Here is a 16,052-nt window from a genome sequence, read left to right as displayed (position 1 = left end):
GCCAGAAGGACAGCAATGGGAGGACAAAAACCAACCAACCAGCAAGAAAGCAGAGCCACAGGCTGAGACTGGAAGGCTGCACACACCCCACAGAATGGGACCCTCACTTGGCGTCACACAGGCCAGGGTTCACAGCCCACCTAAGCCTGTCCTCACACCCTGGAACGGCGTGGGGGCGATGCTCAGTTAGTCCTCATCCTTCCTGGAAGGGAACTAAAGATCTATTAGATTTTTAATTGGCCTATAAAATGGGGAAGAGATTGAATCCTTAGAAAATAAAGTTTGGATGCAAGGAATGAAAGCAAGGCCAGTCTAAAACATGCCTCTGATGGGATTAGGGCTATCCACAGATGAAAATGCAGTGCGTGCATGCCAAGTTGCTTCAGTCACGTCCCACTCTCTGCAACCCTATTGTATGGATTGTAGCCCGCCAGGTTCCTCTGTCCAGGCAAGAATACTGGAGTGGGTTGCCATGCCCTTCTCCAGGGGATCTTTCTGACCTAGGGCTTGAACCTGCATTTCTTTTGTCTCCTGCATTGGCCGACAGGTTCTTTACCACTACCGCCACCTGGGAATATACAGCGGACCTCGCCTAACAAACAAGACTTTGTTCAACTCGGTGTGCTAAGCACTGGGCAGTCCTGGAGACACAGATATGCCTCAAGTTCTCTAAGAGTCTGCAATCTAGTTGGAAAGATAAGGCTTTCATACAAACGACCTCCTAAGAGAAGAATTCCATTATCAGTAAGTGAGTGGTTCAGAAGCTGGGAAGTTGAATCACTAAGAGGCAGGATGTCTGGAAGACGTGTAGAAATCAGCAAGGTGGAGGGACTTCCTCGGTGGTCCAGTGGCTAAGACTTCCCACTCCCAGTACAGGGGGCCTGGGTTCAATCTCTGGTCAGGGAACTAGATCCCACATGCCGCCACTAAGAGTTGGCATGCTGAGACTAAAGATCCCGTTTGTTGCAACTAAAAAAGACAGATCCTACAGCTGCAGTGAAGATCGAAGATCCCGTGTGCAGCAACTGAGACCCGTGCCGTGCTAAGTTGCTTCAGTCGTGTCTGACTCTGTGCGACCCCATGAACTGTATGTGGCCTGCCAGGTTCCTCTGTCCATGGGATTCTCCAGGCAAGAATACCGGAGCGTATTGCCATTCCCTTCTCCAGATCTTCCAGACCCAGGGATTGAACTGGTGTGTCTTATGTCTAACCTGCATTAGCAGATGGGTTCTTTACCCCTAGCGCCACCTGGGAAGCCCAGTACAGCCAAATAAATATATATAAAAAAAGAAAATTAAAGAAATCAGCAAGCTGGAGAGCAAGAGAGGGATTGCAGCTGAGAGGGAGAAACCCATGAGGCATCGTTCAGATAACAGAGCTGGCAGGAAGGTATGGCACAAGTACGCCCCAGGTGCCAGCCCGAGAACACGAATATCGCAAATGACCCAATGAGGGGAGCGCCACTGGCAGTGGCTGAAGACTTGGAGAGCCGGGTAGGCCCACTGTCTCACCATATGCTGCTGGAGCAGGTGGGCTGGGGGCCAGAGAGCCCCCTCATGCCCGACCACTCCTCCCTGCTCTCAGGGAGGAGCCCATCCTCCCCCCTCAAGGGCCAGCTGGGGAGGACCCTGCTCCCAACACGGTGCAGCCTTGCTGGAGACCCTTCTCTCCTCACTGAATCTCATCTGAGGGCCAGACTCTCACATTTTGTTTGATCCATTGCAAGCCTAGATTCCTAATTTTAGAGCCAGGAGGTCACTGAGTATAATCATTTATTTGACAGATCTGGCAAAGGGGCCTGAGAGGTTTAGAGAGTTGCCCAATTATTTGAGAGCCAGTTAGATGCGAAAGAGTAAACCCAGGCCCTTCTGACCCCAGATCAGAGTCTCTTCACCCAGCCCCCTGGCCGCCTCCTCATCTACAGCAGCATCAGGTCCTCATATCATGCCTGGGGCTGGCACTCCCAGGTCAGGAGAAAAATCTGGGCCTGTTAACACTGTACCTGTGAGGGCAAAATAGAGTAACTGGAGATACACAAGGAGCTTTGGAGAAATTTTTATTGTTTAAAAATCATAATTGAGGCTTCAAAAAACATACAACCTAACACATGTCCCAGTTCTGGTGCCCCACTCCCTGGAGGAGAGCGCTCCCCCATCGTGCTGCCCACACCACTAGCCAGGACCCTGCCCTGGGAGGCTGCCCGCCCGCCCGCCTGCCCCCGTGTGCTAAGTCACCGGCTGAGGAGGGGCCCTGGGATGAGGTGGGGTGACCGGCTCCCTGCACCCCTCACCCCCTGCACATAGCAGTCTGTGTGCCCCATGTCGGAAGAGGAGCCAGTTCCCTGGGCAGGGGACCCCCGTGGGGGAAAGACAGAGCCAGTCCCCACTCACCCCACCCCTCCCCAGCCCCCCAGCTCAAGGGAAGCTATCATCGTCGTCTTCTGCCATCTCCTTGGCAAACTCCAAGTCCTGCTGTTCCCGCTCTCGCCGCTCCTGGGGAAGAGGGCAGGGGGGCGGGGGCTGAGGACCAGCCGGGGGCTCTTGGTCTGCACCCAGCCCGACCCACCCAGGCTTTCCAGAAACTTCCCCTTCCACCCAAAGCAGAAAGCAGCTTACCTCTGCAGACTCCAAGTCCTTGTTGTAGGATTTGGGAGGAAACCTCATGGCCTGAAGCACAATGGAGAGAGGAGTGAATGAAGAGGAGGCGGGCACCTGGGTGCCAGGCAATGTACCAGACAGGTGACACTCCCCAGTTTAGTTTGCTGGGGGAGCTAGGCATGGTGACTAACGACCTGTGACACCACGTGATAAACACTAAAAAAGAAAATCCAGAGGGATAGACGACCGACCCTCCCAGTCAGGCAGGGAGGCGAACTGGCAGTGAGAAGGAGGAAGAACAGATGGCCTACGGGAGTGGAAGGAAGGGCATTCTAGGCAGAGCCATTCAAGGTGTGAGAGGTTAGGCTGGAGCTCAGTGGGGCCAGCTGGGAGAAGGGGAGGAGGGGCTGACGGAAGCGGTCCTGGGGAGTGAGGCTAGAGACACAGGGGGCCAGTCACAAAGGGCCTTTCATGCACAGCATTGGCCTGATTTCAGACACAGTGATATCCCTGGTCTCCTGGGGGGAGAGACCAGGAAAAACGGTGCCCGACAGTACCAGCACCTGACCCACAGGGGCTTAGGAGCCTTTTGTGGACCAAGATGGTGATCCTACCCTTTACACAATTCAGACTGCTAAGTGCCCCAAGACAGTGATTTCATCCAATCTCTACAACTCTGTGAAGCAGGCAGGGCAGGTAATACCTCACTATCAATCTCGCAGATGGAGACATAGAGACTCAGAGAAGGTAAATGACTCAAATTTGGCACCAAATCCAGAACCGTGCACTCTAAACCCCAGTCTGATCCTTCCTGGCAACCAGGCCCTTTAAGTCCACAGAGGCGTTGTGGTCCCACAAGCCAAGTCCTTTGCCCCTTCTGGCCCCCCAGTGTTTTAGAGACTGGGAGCTGGGCCCCAAACCAAGCCAGTCTTCTCTAGGAGCCTGTGGGTGTGGCAGCGTGCTGCTGCCCGGCTGGCTCTGCAGCTCAGGGCCCCTCACCTTGACAGACATGTTGTGAATATCCAGGCAGAAGGAGATGCGCTGGTGGAAGGCTAACTGGGGCTCACGGGTGGAATAGATGTCAATCATCTCCTTGGACTGGACGTAGCCCTTCTCGTGGTTGATGCTGGCCTCAATGACGCCATCTCGAATGGCCTGCAGGCCCCAAAGGGAGGAGAAGTCACCAGAAAGTCCATCTTCTAAGTCTGAGAACGTCCCATCTCATCTCTTTGTCCTCCCTGATCTCTCCTACATCCATCTGTGCACACACAGACACTCCCTCTGGCAGCTTCCTGGCTTCAATGTAAGCTGGGCATGCCACTGCTTTAGCTGTCAACCCCCTCCCGCCTCGTGCCCGAAACACCCCGTCTGTGGCCCCCGAACCAGGCCCACCTTGGCGACAATGAACTCTGCATCCTCTGGGCTATCAAGCTGCAGCTTCTGGGCGATGTCCGCCAAGGAGATGCGGGAATAGGAGAGGCTGATCATGCGCACACCTGGGAGGAGGGCCGCGGGGAGGAGAGGCTGGGCACAGACCCTTCACCCGCCCAGGCAGCCACAGCGCTGTCCCAGCCCCAGAGAAGCCGAGTCCCAGTCCTGCTTCCAGGGCTCCCTCAGACCCTGATCCACACTTGTCTTTTTTTTTTTAAGTGATCAGGTTACCTTTTCTTTTTTCTAGTTTGGCTGCACTGGGTCTTCGTTACAGCGCAAGGGCTTCTCACTGTGGCGTGTGGGCTTAGCTGCCCCGCAGCACGTGGGACCTTTGTTCCCTGACCAGGAACTGAACCCGCGTCCCCTACCCTGGAAGGTAGATTCTGAAGCCCGACCCACACCTGTCTTGATGACGTTGTGCCGCAGTCGGATGATGAGGGTATAGGTCCCATCTGCTTGGAACTTCTCCCCAAACTGATCCAGGACCTGGTTGAACTTGGCTAGGTTTCCTGTCCTGACAGCTGCGGTGGGGAGAGGAGTGGGTCAGATGCTGCCCGTGGCACACACACCAGAGGGGACACAGTGCCAGGGGGCAGCACGCCCTGGGAGGGGACCAGCCTTACCCTGGGTCAGAAGGAAGTAGGGCATGAGTGAACGCTTGAGGGATGGTTGACGGAACTGCAGCCGGTCTGGGATCTCCCCCAGCAGCAACTCCACCACAATCAGAAGCTTGTGCACCTGGAAGGCAGAGGGCAGGGAGCCCCACAGGGTGGGAGGAGAGAACCAAGGGGGCTTCAACTCAGCCAGACACACTGGACAAGAAGGGACAGCGGCACTGGACTGGGCCCACGGAGAGGGGAAAACCCTCAAGCTGTGCTGCACGTGGAACCGAAGCTCTGCCTTGGGGTCTGACCCTTTGACTACAGCGGGCCCGCAGCTTCATTTCACTTGGCCAGTCAGTGCACAAGGCTCCAAAACGGCAAACCAAATTACAGGCTGGACGGGCAGGCTCTATGGCTCAGAACCCGCGAGGAGGCAGGCCCAGAGGCCTCGGTGATGGGTGCAAGTCAGCCTAAGGTGCTGGCTACGGAGGTGAACCTCATGTAAACTATCATCTGGGTAGAGGAAGAAGCACAGGAAAGGGCCTGCAGAGCCCTGGTGAATGAGCTGGGTATGAGGGACAGGGTTGCCTGGGAAACTGGGCCCCTCGTCCTGATGCAGCACCCTGCAAGGGAGACTGGGAGGAGGGGACAACTTCCCCCACAAGCAGGAGGGACAGGAGCACAGAGAGCTAAACCGTGGGCAAGCCAGCGTCACAAAGGAGGCCAGGGTTTAAAAACGGGGTGGGTGATGGTGCCCACACCTGGGCAAGGAGGGTCCTGCCTTCCGGGGTGGTCCCCGCGCTCACCACTACCCTGTCCCTCTGCGTACTCCATGAGTGAGGGGAAAGCCATGGTGATGGCAGAAATTAACATGAGCTCTGAGGATTCTTTTAAGCAATGGCAGACCGGTACTTTTTTGGCCACACCTTACAGCACGCAGGATCTTAATTCCCTGACCATGGACAGAACCTGTGCCCCCTGCACTGGGAGCACGGAGTCTTAACCACTGGATCATGAGAGAAGTCCCAAGCCTTGAGGATTCTGATGAAGCAGAAAAAGGAGGGAGAATGCCTCAGCTAAGGGGACAGGTTGGAGAAGAGGCCAGTGTACTTGAGGGGGTGGGAGGGCTGTCAGGTGAGATGCCTGGGGCACGACTCGGGACGCCCAGTTCTGAGTGCCGGGCTGAGTTCTGAGCTCGGAGACAGAATGCCAGTCTTTACTTGCTAGCTAGAAACGTCGAGTCTCTGGATTCCTCCTCCCTAGAACGGGTGTAATAACAGTACTACCACCTGAACTACCTGATCCACAAGACCCACAGTACTTTACTGGGTAGGAAATGGGAAAAATGTGAGCTTCCTGGACCAGGCAGACCGGCCAGGACCTCCACTGAGTCAGGCAGGGGAAGTTGGGCCGGCGGAGGGGAGGATGGTGACCGGCAGTGTTGGTGGCTCGAACAAGGGCACGGGCAACATCAGAGAGGAGATGACTACCAAAGCCGTCAGGGCGATCAACAGACGGCTCGGTGATGGGGAAGCTGGGGACGAGCCCAAGATGACCCAAGGCTTCTATGCAGATCAGGAGAGCAAGAAGGACCGTAAAGGGCACACAAGCGGGTCTGGACAAGGTGAGTGTGAGGAGCCAGCAAGTACCTTAATGGAGATGTTTGTTGAGAAGTGGAATTTGCAGGTCTGGGTTCGTGAGAGGGCTCAAAACTTGTATTATGAGCTGAACTGTGAACCCCAGATTTTTATGGTGAAACCCTAACCCCTGACTACCCCAGATTGTGACTGGATTTGGAGCTAGAATCTCTAAAGAGATTTATGAAGGGAATATGAAGTCATGTGAGTGGGCCCTAATCCAATTATGACTGGGGTCCTTACAAAAAGAATTAGAGATACAGATATGCACAGAAGGAAGACCATTTGGAGACAGCAGAAGATGGACAACTCCAAGCAAAAGAGAAGCCCCCAGAACAACTCAGCCACACTAACATCCTGAATTTGGACTTCTCACCTCCAGAAATAGAACAAAATAAATTTCTGCTGCTTAAGCCAGCCAGTCTTGCTACAGCAACCAGGCAGATTAAGACAGATTAATGGACTCTGGTGACGCATCGTGGAGGTGAGAGCTAAGCTGTGAAAGCAAATGAGATCCCCCAAGGCGAGAACGTGGAACAGTTACGGACGGCACACCTACCTGCTCTGCTTTAGATGCCACGTTAAAGTCCGTGTCTGTCTCTACCCATTCTCACGCTCCCCGTTTTTACTTAAAGCCGGCTCTCCACTGGGGCTCTCTAGCCCATCCCTCCTACCTCTCCCCAGGCCTTGGCTCGTCACCTATCTGCTTCAGCCTCTCTGGGTGGGAAGTTCCCCCACCTCTGCTTCTTCACCTCTCGAGCAGCCCTTCCACCTCTTTCCTGGCCCCTTCACCAACAGTCCATGGGCAAGACCTCACTCCAGCTCCCTCTGCTCCTTCTTGCAACCTGGGTCTACCACAGAAAACTCGAAACCTTATCCATCCACAGCTAAATCTGGTTTGAAAACACTGCTTTACCCCATGACACCTCTCCCTGGTGTGCGACACAGCCTGTATGTCAATTACATGCATTTTTACTGATTTTTAGAAGGTTTAGTGTGTGTCCTACATTGTAAGCAATCTCACATCCTGCAATGTACCTTATGTGTCTGAAAAACCACCCCTTTCTATGAAAATTCAACCCATCTTTCAAAAACCAGATCAAATGTAACTGTTTAAAGATTTCTTTATTTTACCACAACTGAATTCACCTTTCTCTGAACTGCTGAAATGAAACAAACCAGAGCTCCTACCACACTGAGCTCGTCGGTGTACATGCTCATCCTGCTCTCTTTCAAGGGCTAGGAGGTGTCTGTGTGTGTGTGGGAGCAGTGATCTGTGGCTAGGAAAGCTGGGTCCTAATTCTGGCTGCTAGGCTCTGTGATTTTACACAGCCTTCAAGCCATTCTGCTTCAAGTGTTCTGCACCCATCTCTCTGAGTGCAAATACCATTTCTAATCCTTCTTTTCTATCCCTCACAGTGCCCAGTATTAAGGTCAGCACTCAAGAAATATACTTGGGGACTGACAGCTCTGACATGGCCAAGGTTTACCTCCACCTGAGTCGGCCACCTTAAGGAGGGCCCTGGGTTCCCTGGCCACAGACACCACTGCTCCCAAAGGGACACCTGAGGGACTAGATAAAGAGTCCAGAGCTTATCAACACAAACAAGACCCTTGCGTGAAAAGACTACAGGATCTTCTGGGGAGTCAGGAATATTCTAAACCTACCTACCAGGGAGAAGACTGGGGATATACACTGCCAGAGGTGCAGGCAGTGTCTGCCTAAGGTGCCCTGAACAACGTTATGTGGAAACAGACACGTGATGCCACCTTTAGGGCACAAAGACAAAGTAAGGATGCCTTCCTGGCTCCTCAGATGGGGAAACAGCACTAACGTGGTATCAGATGAGTAAGGGGGTCAAAGGGGAGAGAGAGCTGCTGCTCACCGTCTGTTTGAAGCCGACCGCTGTGTGCTGAGGGGCCTTCCGAAGGGCGTTGGTCATTGTTCTTCGGGCCTCTGAGTACTCCAGCTGGATGGCTTTGATGCGCCCTGGGTGTGAGAAGAGGAGAGTTGATCAAGACAAGAGCATTATCCAAACCTTGGTCCCCCACAAACCAGAGCACCTCTTAGGCATCACGGGTACCACATTCTTAGCAAATTTGTGCCGAGTGAGCCTGAGACACCTCCCGGCTGGCGCGGGCCCTGCTCACCTGTGTAGTAGAGGTACCTTGCCCACTCATTGTTGTTGGCCTGCTCAGGAAACACAGACTTGGACACCAGCTTCTCGGCCTGGTCGTACAGGCTGTAGTGCAGGTAGTTCCGCAGCAGGAGGTTCAGCAGCGTGGCCTGCCCGTCTGTGTCGTGCCGCAGGGTGGCGGTCCGGAGCCGAGCGTGCAAGAAGCTGCAAAAAGGAGAGAAATGAGGTCAAGGCCTCAAATAACAACTCTGAACAGTCAACTAGTAGAGCACCAGTCTGGGCGCACAGAGGATGGAGCTCTGCTTAGAGAACCTGCACTCAGAAGGGGGAGACAGACAACTCTCATGATGAATAAGCGTACTGTGAGGATGACAAAGGGTGGGGGTGGGGGGTGACGCAGAAATCAGGGTAAGTGCGACAGGGGTGAGCAGGACGGGAGGGAGTTGTGCTTTCAACAGCCCGGTCAGGGCAGGACTCACTGAGAAGGCTAGAGTTAAGCACAGGCTTGAAGGACGCAGGGAGGAGGGCAATCTCGGCCGAGGGAGCTGTGCGCCCGGGGAAGAGCGAGGCGTCGGGGAGTGGGGGCCCAGACCCTAGGAGGCCTCAAAAGCTTTCATCAGGAGGGCTCTGGCTTTTCCCCGAGGGGAATGGGGAGCCACCACGGGTTCCAGGCAGAGGAGTGAAAGGCTTTCTAGCCTGTCCTTGTACTTTTTAAAAACAACCTTTTATTTACTTTATATTGGAGCACAACCAATTAACAACGCTGTGGTAGTTTCAGGCGCAAAACAAAGGGCCTCGGCCACACCGCCCTCGTACCTCGGACCCGCTGAAGAGTCTACCGTCCTCGTACCTCGGACCCGCTGAACAGTCCTCCCCGACGTGCGGTGAGAGGAGGAACCTGGGGGACAGGACTTAGCGGGCCAGTGGTCATCTCTGTCTCAGCCTCTCGAGCCCTCCCCCAGCTCAGGGCGTATTAACGGTCACCCCTACTTCCTGCTGGGCCCTTGACATCCCCCAGGCCCCAGCCCTCTGCAAGTCCACAGCTCTGACCGTGTTGCTGACCCCGAGGGCCACAAGCGAGACCCTTGGCCACTGGTACCTGCGCACCACATCCAGCTTATCCAGGAACTCATAGACCCGGGCATGATAATAGTAACACTTGGCAGCCACAAGGTCCAAGGCCCGGCGGTTCTGAGTGCTGATCTTCTGCATCAGATCATCAGAAATCTTCTGTGCCTGGGGAGGCAGCCAAAAGAGAGTCAAGCGGCAGTGCTTCAAAATTTAAACACGGAGATACCACACGGGCCAGCAAGTCCCCTCCTAGGCAGAGGTCCAAGAGAACTGGAAACATACGTTCACAGGAAAGCTTGCACACCAATGTTTGTATCAGCATTTTTCACAATAACCAGTAAGGGGAACTGGCCCAAGTGCTTATCATCTAATCAATGGTTAAACAAAATGTGGTATATCCATGTGATGAAATATTACTCCTCCATAAAAAGGAACAGAGTACAGATACACGCTACACCGTGGATAAACCTAGAAAACACTAAGCTACCGAAAGAAGTCAGACACAAAAGGCACATAGTATCCATGGGACACAAAGTATCAAGAGATTACTGGGCTGGGGGGAGGGGAGAACAAGGTGTGATTACTAACAGGTAAGGTGTTTTTCTTTGTGGGGGGCCGTGAGGGTTGGTGGGGTAGTGATTAAGCTTGTCTGGAATTAGACAGGAGGGCAGTTGTACAACCTTGTGAATATACAAAAAAACCCAATCAAGTGGGTGAATTATAGCTAAAGAGCAACCAATCAAACAAAAACCAACCAGTGGCAAAGCGAGGAAAAAATAAAACAGCAGACTGAGGCCTAAGACCTGTCACCTCCTGGGTGTGCCCCTGGGAGAGAAGCTGAGCCTGCCAGGGCAGCTGCCTCAGCTGGAGGCCGTGCTGGAAGAGTCGTATCCACAATGGAGCCTTTCAGATCCACAGTAAGAGCTGCCATTTATTAACACGTCGGGAATGCTGACTTTCTGCAGGTCACAAAAATACTTTGTGCCAAGTATTTTTTAAATGTATTATTTTTTTAATACTAATGATAAACTTGTGAGAATGGCAGTTCGTCTTATTTTACACACAGCTGGGAGAAATCAATTTGCCTAAGGTACAAATGGGATTTGACGCCAGGTCTTTCTGCCTCCAAATCTACTCTTTCCAAAGCATCCACTATCCGGGGACTGCGCCACAGAGAGGTACAGAGTGACCATGGCAGGCCTTTCCCAGGGCCGGAGCAGGAGTTGAGGGGTCTTCCTCAGATGTGGGGCTGGGCGCATTCTCACGTTGGGGAAGAGTCTGGGGGGCAGTGAATGACCCAATGATGATCTATTTCTTCACAAGAGGCCATCTCCCCCACTGACCCCATGCACACTGCCTGGGGCGTGTTAGTCACACGCTCTGGTCTTGGATACCTCTTTGTAGCGCTTGCTGTTCATCAGGAAGATGACCATGAGAAGCTGGAGGTAGGCTTCCACTTCAGGCAGGAGGGGAGCCGACGCAGCTTTTCCTGTTCGGGGACGGAACTGTAAATCGGCTTCTGTGTCCATGGGCTAGGAGAGGACGTGAGTTATCGTGGAAGAGCTCAGTCAGATCAATCAACCAGGAATTTCTTAGGCACTCACTATTATTTCAAGAGATTTACTAAGTGCCCACTGTGTGCCAAGATTTTTCTGGGTGCTGGGGATACAAAAATACTGAAGGGAGTCAAAAAGGCTGGCGATAAAATCAATACAGAAAAGGGTTGCAGAAGTATAACATCCTTATAGAATAGAACGGGGACAGAAAGGACAATGTAAGGACCCCTCAGAGAGCCTACAACCTAACTAGAGGTTAAACCACCATACTTGGAACCACTGCAAATTCTGTTTAATAAAGTGATATAATTCTAGAGATGAGATCACGAATAATGAGACCGGGAGTGCCCTGGTGGTCTAGTGGCTGGGATTCTTGGTTTCGCTGCTGTGGCCTGGGTTTACTGCCTGGTCAGGGAATTGAGTTACGCAAGCTGTGTGGCTTGGCCAAAAAAGAATAAGGAGACAAAAAAAATTTTTTTTGGTGGTAATAAAGAAATTTGGGGGGAAATTGACACATATATAGTATTTATTTTCAGATCTAGTCACTAAAACTGGAATAATGTGTAACAGATCAAAAAACAATCGTGGTGGGAGACTTCAGAGATGTACAGGTTAAAAAATATTCCAGGCAGGGCTGGGGGAGGGTGCTTTTCCCCCTTCCCAGACAGTAAAGTCTTACTGTCCACTCTGGGGATTTCCTGAGTTTTTCATCTATGAAACAGATTGTAAGCATATAGAATTTTAGGGAGATGAAGGTAGCTGAAGGGCCAATGAAGTTTAAGAAGGGGCAGGACTTGAACTGTACCATGGATGATAAGAGAAGTTATACAGTCAGCAAGGAAAAGGAGAGGTTTCTCCCGGCACGGAGACAACTACCACCAGCAAGCTAACGTCATCGACGTGCACTCTGTGCCGCACACGGTTCTAAGAGCCTCCCTGTCCTCAGCAACTGCCCCACAACGTGCCCCCGAGCTGTTCATCACATACATCAAATCAAGTCTCCCACCACGATTGTTTTTTGATCTGTTACACATTATTCCAGTTTTAATGACTAGATCTGAAAATAAATACTATATATATGTCAATTTCCCCCCAAATTTCTTTATTACCACCAAAAAAAAATTTTTTTTCTCATTATTCTTTTTTGGCCAAGCCACACAGCTTGCGTAACTCAATTCCCTGACCAGGCATTAAACCCAGGCCACAGCAGTGAAACCTAGAATCCCCCTAGAGCACAGGGAAGTTAGGTTCAACACCAAATGGTAAAGCTGGGGTTAAAAACTCAACCTTCCCCCCAAACCTGGGCTCTTAACCACTGTTCTCTTTTGGGTGGGGCCACACTGCAGGGCATGTGGAATCTCAGTCCCCCGTCCAAGGATCCAACTACAACCCCTGCTGTGGAAGCGAGGAGTCTTAACCACTGGGCCACGGGGAAGTCCCTTAACCACTGTTCTCTACATCCTCCATCGTGAAGCTTCAGAGGCAAAGAGATGGTAGAACCTTCTCCTAGGCCCTGTGTTGGGAGTGGTGGGAAATGAATGTAGTTGGAAGGGTCCTGATTCTCAGATCCTTTTCCTGACTCAGAATACTGACCCTACTGGGCAGAAGGATGGTCCCCCTGTTAGAGGGCAGATGAGGGGGCTGCTTTGCTTCGTGTCTCGGCTGTGGCAGGTAATAAGACAGGTCTCCAGGATGACACACAGCTACCCAGGGTGGAATGTGTGTCCCTGTGTGTCTCAAGCCAAGCCCACACTTCTGCGCTGGCCTGACTCCACTCACCTCTTCCAGGAAGGGTAGCAAGAAGTCTCGAGTGGCATTGTTGGAAGTGAAGAAGCCGTGCACAGCCTTGTACAGAACGTAGTGGTTGAGGCGGCGGGACGTGGAAGGCAGCATCCGTAGGGCCCGCAGCACAAACCGAGGCTCCTTGCCCGACACTGCCTTCTCCAGCTGTTTCACATGCTCCTTGATGTCTGTGGAGGACCAGGGGAGGAAAAACATGAACTGCAACTCCTCCTACCCCTCCACCACTCCAGCCAAGCAGTCTTAGGAAGCCGCTTACAAATGTCAGGATGTGGCCAGCCCCCTCTTTTACTCTAACAGGACTGAGTAATACTTATGGATGCCATATGCTAATTTTAAGACATAACCAAGAGACACAGAAAAATAAAGCTGGGTTGGAGAAGAAGTAGAGGGTGACATAAAAAGGAAAAAAACAAAACAAAACAATGAAAAACAAAAACACGTGGGGATTTAGCAGATCTTCAAATAGGAAAACACTTTCCAAATGCAAACAATAGGAGAAATCACGCACATACACACACAAAAGACTTAAAGAACTTCATAGAAAAAGAAACAAACAAAATCCTTCTAATAACTGTAGCAAAAGAAAAATATCTGCAACAAATGTGGCCAGAGATGCATATTCAATAAAGAGCTTGTATAAAGGATTAAATACAAATGAGTATGAATGGTCAATATGAAAGAGGCATGACAAATAGACACGAAAAATGTTTCAGCAGTATTCAAATAACCACAAATGAAAACATTTTTCAATAACCATTCTAACAGTATTTGAAAAATGATAACATACAGAGTACAGGGGTGACCAGGACATTTCTGTTTGCATAATGTAAATCAGTACAGTTTTCCTGGACATATCTACCAAAGACCTTACCAATATTTACCCTCTCAACTCAGGGATCTATACTGAATAAGTAATTATAGAAATAGATCAAATACGTGGGCAGAGATGACGGCTGCAAAGCTATTTATAATGGAGGAAAATGGAAACAAATGTCCAGAAATAAGGGAGCACCATCAATTGGTAGCTTCTCAGTTTCCCTTGTATTCATATTCCTTTGTATTAGAATAGGAGCTGATGCAGTCAACACTATCACATCCTCAAACCACCACCTAGGAGCGTAACTTTGCTTATTTCAATGTTTTTGAGCTAGTATCTCATGCAGTTACGCAGAGAGAAAATCCAATAAATAGTCCTCTCCTACTTGACCCAGAAGTGGGCAACAGCACCAGGGTCACAGTGGGGAGTCTTCACTCTACCCACTCCAAATATGGACAGGATGCTCTAAGTTGGAAAAGTGAAATATAAACTTGGAGAAACAAGAGGAGGTGGAAACTGAGAACAGGCACCAAGGAGAAGAGAAATGGGGGAATTGGTATATAGTTTAGGTGGGAGGTGAGTATCAGGAACTCAAACAAATGACAACTAAAAAGTTCAAAGTGTACCATGTGTTTAAACTCTTTAGAAACAGAGCAGGAGTAAGGGTTTGAAGGGAGGGAAAAACGAGATAGGATCGTTTGGGCAGTTCAATTAGAGCAACGAGGAAGCAAGATACTAAGCAGAAAGGGCTCTCTTAGCGGAGTTTGCTAAAGGTAGTGAAGACAACAGCAATCATTCTTAAAACACAGGGGTCAGTATTCTGTGTTATCCTTATCCCCCTTCAAAGATAAATACAGACACTGGTTTTTGTAGAGATCAGTCATGCATTGGGGTCACTAGAATCAGTCTGATGAGATATAAGTGGAATAATAAGGTAAGAGGAGAGAACTTAGAAGAGGGAGTCTAAGGGCCCGGTGAGACCTAGTTCTAGATGCAATTCCCCGTGGAGGGAGGGTGTGTGAGAAGGGAGGAGGCCAGAGTCTAGAGAGACTGTTCAGTTATCCGGGCCACGGTCGGGAGTGTCAGGGTAGCGGGAGCAGGCACTGGGGGTGATCCCAAGGAACCCCCAAGTCACGGTGGTGGAGGCTACGCTGGGGTCCCAAGGAGAGGCTACACCATCGGGTGCTGTCACCCGTGATCAGGGCACGTCCCCGGCCCAAGCTCTCGTACCCTCCAAGGTGACGGTGTCCAGCTCTCGCTGGGAGTGCTCAGCCGCCGCAGCCGCCGTCTTGCCAGCAGTCTCCCCGGTTGATCCGCCACCCGCCGCCGCCTCCTCTTTCATCTCCACATCCTGGGGGGCCGGGGGCGGCGGTGGTTCTTGTTCCCCTCCGCCGGGCGGCGGCTTCGCCTTGTCCGCGCCGCGGCGCCGCGCCGAGCCCTCCTGCTTCATGGCGCCCGGGGTCGCGGCCTAGTCCGGGGACCGAGGCCGGGGCCTCGCGTAAACCCTCGCACCGGAGACCAGGAACCGAGCCGGGCCTGCACACGAGCGCGGGCTCGCGTCGGGCCGCACGATGACGGAGCAGCTGCAAACCCCTTCCCGGCGCTGGGCCTTCTGGGAAACGACAGGCCGGGCTGGTCGATGGCCGAGTCATCAAAGGGGGAAAAAGTCAACCACCGAGACGCATGATGGAGGCGGATTTCCACGGAAGGAGCGGGGAGGAGCTTCTTTGCGTCTGTAAGGCTTGTTTTGGCGTGCTGCACTGTGTTGATTTTCTTGCTTGCTTCTCTCGATTGCACTTCCGTGAATGTCCACGAGAGGTCCACAAGCGGTCACCTCAGGCTCCAACTGGGTTACTACGGAGCACCCCACCCCGCGAGGAGTGCGTAGGACCTACCGGAACGCAGGGCGTTTTGACGCCATGAGTTGTTGGGCGGGTTTCATGCTTAAACTCGCTCAGTTTGCCCCGGGCGGGATTCACTTTCGAGATCCACGAGGCTGGTCCTCAACCGTAGCCCGGTGCATCGGGCACGAGAGAAGAAAAGAATCTGAGGAGGGTTGTGGAGCTAGGCTGTTGTTCAGTCGCTCGGTCGTGTCCGATTCTTTGCGACCGCATGAACTGCAGCAAGCCAGGCTTCCCTGTTAATCTCTGTCTCCTGAAGTTTGCCTGGCGTACTGCTATCCATGGGGTCGAAAAAAGACTCGGACACGACTGAGCAACTGAGCAACAACAAATGTTCATTGAGTCGGTGATGACACCCAAACATCTTATCCTCTGTCGCCTCCTTATCGTGCCCTCAATCTTTCCCAGCATCAGGGTCTTTTCGTGTTATTCGGCTCCTGGCATCAGGTGGCCAAAGTATTGGAGCTTCAGCTTCAGCATCAGCCCTTCCAATGAATAT

General features: G+C 52.0%; 1 protein-coding gene across 1 annotated transcript; it reads right to left on the bottom strand.

Moving 5' to 3' along the window:
• Window positions 1-2,043: 2,043 nt before the first annotated feature.
• On the bottom strand, window positions 2,044-15,273 carry PSMD3 (proteasome 26S subunit, non-ATPase 3). Its single transcript, XM_019981624.2, has 12 exons — window positions 14,883-15,273; window positions 12,812-13,002; window positions 10,871-11,008; window positions 9,505-9,641; window positions 8,419-8,609; window positions 8,154-8,257; window positions 4,652-4,766; window positions 4,430-4,549; window positions 3,990-4,093; window positions 3,597-3,752; window positions 2,616-2,666; window positions 2,044-2,492 (listed from the first exon to the last, which is right to left on the bottom strand). Exons 1-12 carry the CDS (start codon window positions 15,100-15,102, stop codon window positions 2,415-2,417), a joined length of 1,605 nt encoding a protein of 534 aa, XP_019837183.2. The 5' UTR covers window positions 15,103-15,273; the 3' UTR covers window positions 2,044-2,414.
• Between the last annotated feature and the right edge of the window lie 779 nt (window positions 15,274-16,052).

The sequence above is a fragment of the Bos indicus genome, chromosome 19 (genome assembly GCF_029378745.1).
Source record: "Bos indicus isolate NIAB-ARS_2022 breed Sahiwal x Tharparkar chromosome 19, NIAB-ARS_B.indTharparkar_mat_pri_1.0, whole genome shotgun sequence".
NCBI classification, from domain to species: Eukaryota; Metazoa; Chordata; class Mammalia; order Artiodactyla; family Bovidae; genus Bos; species Bos indicus.
The sequence above is the reverse complement of the archived record's forward strand: the minus strand, read 5'-3'. Positions and strand labels throughout refer to the sequence as shown.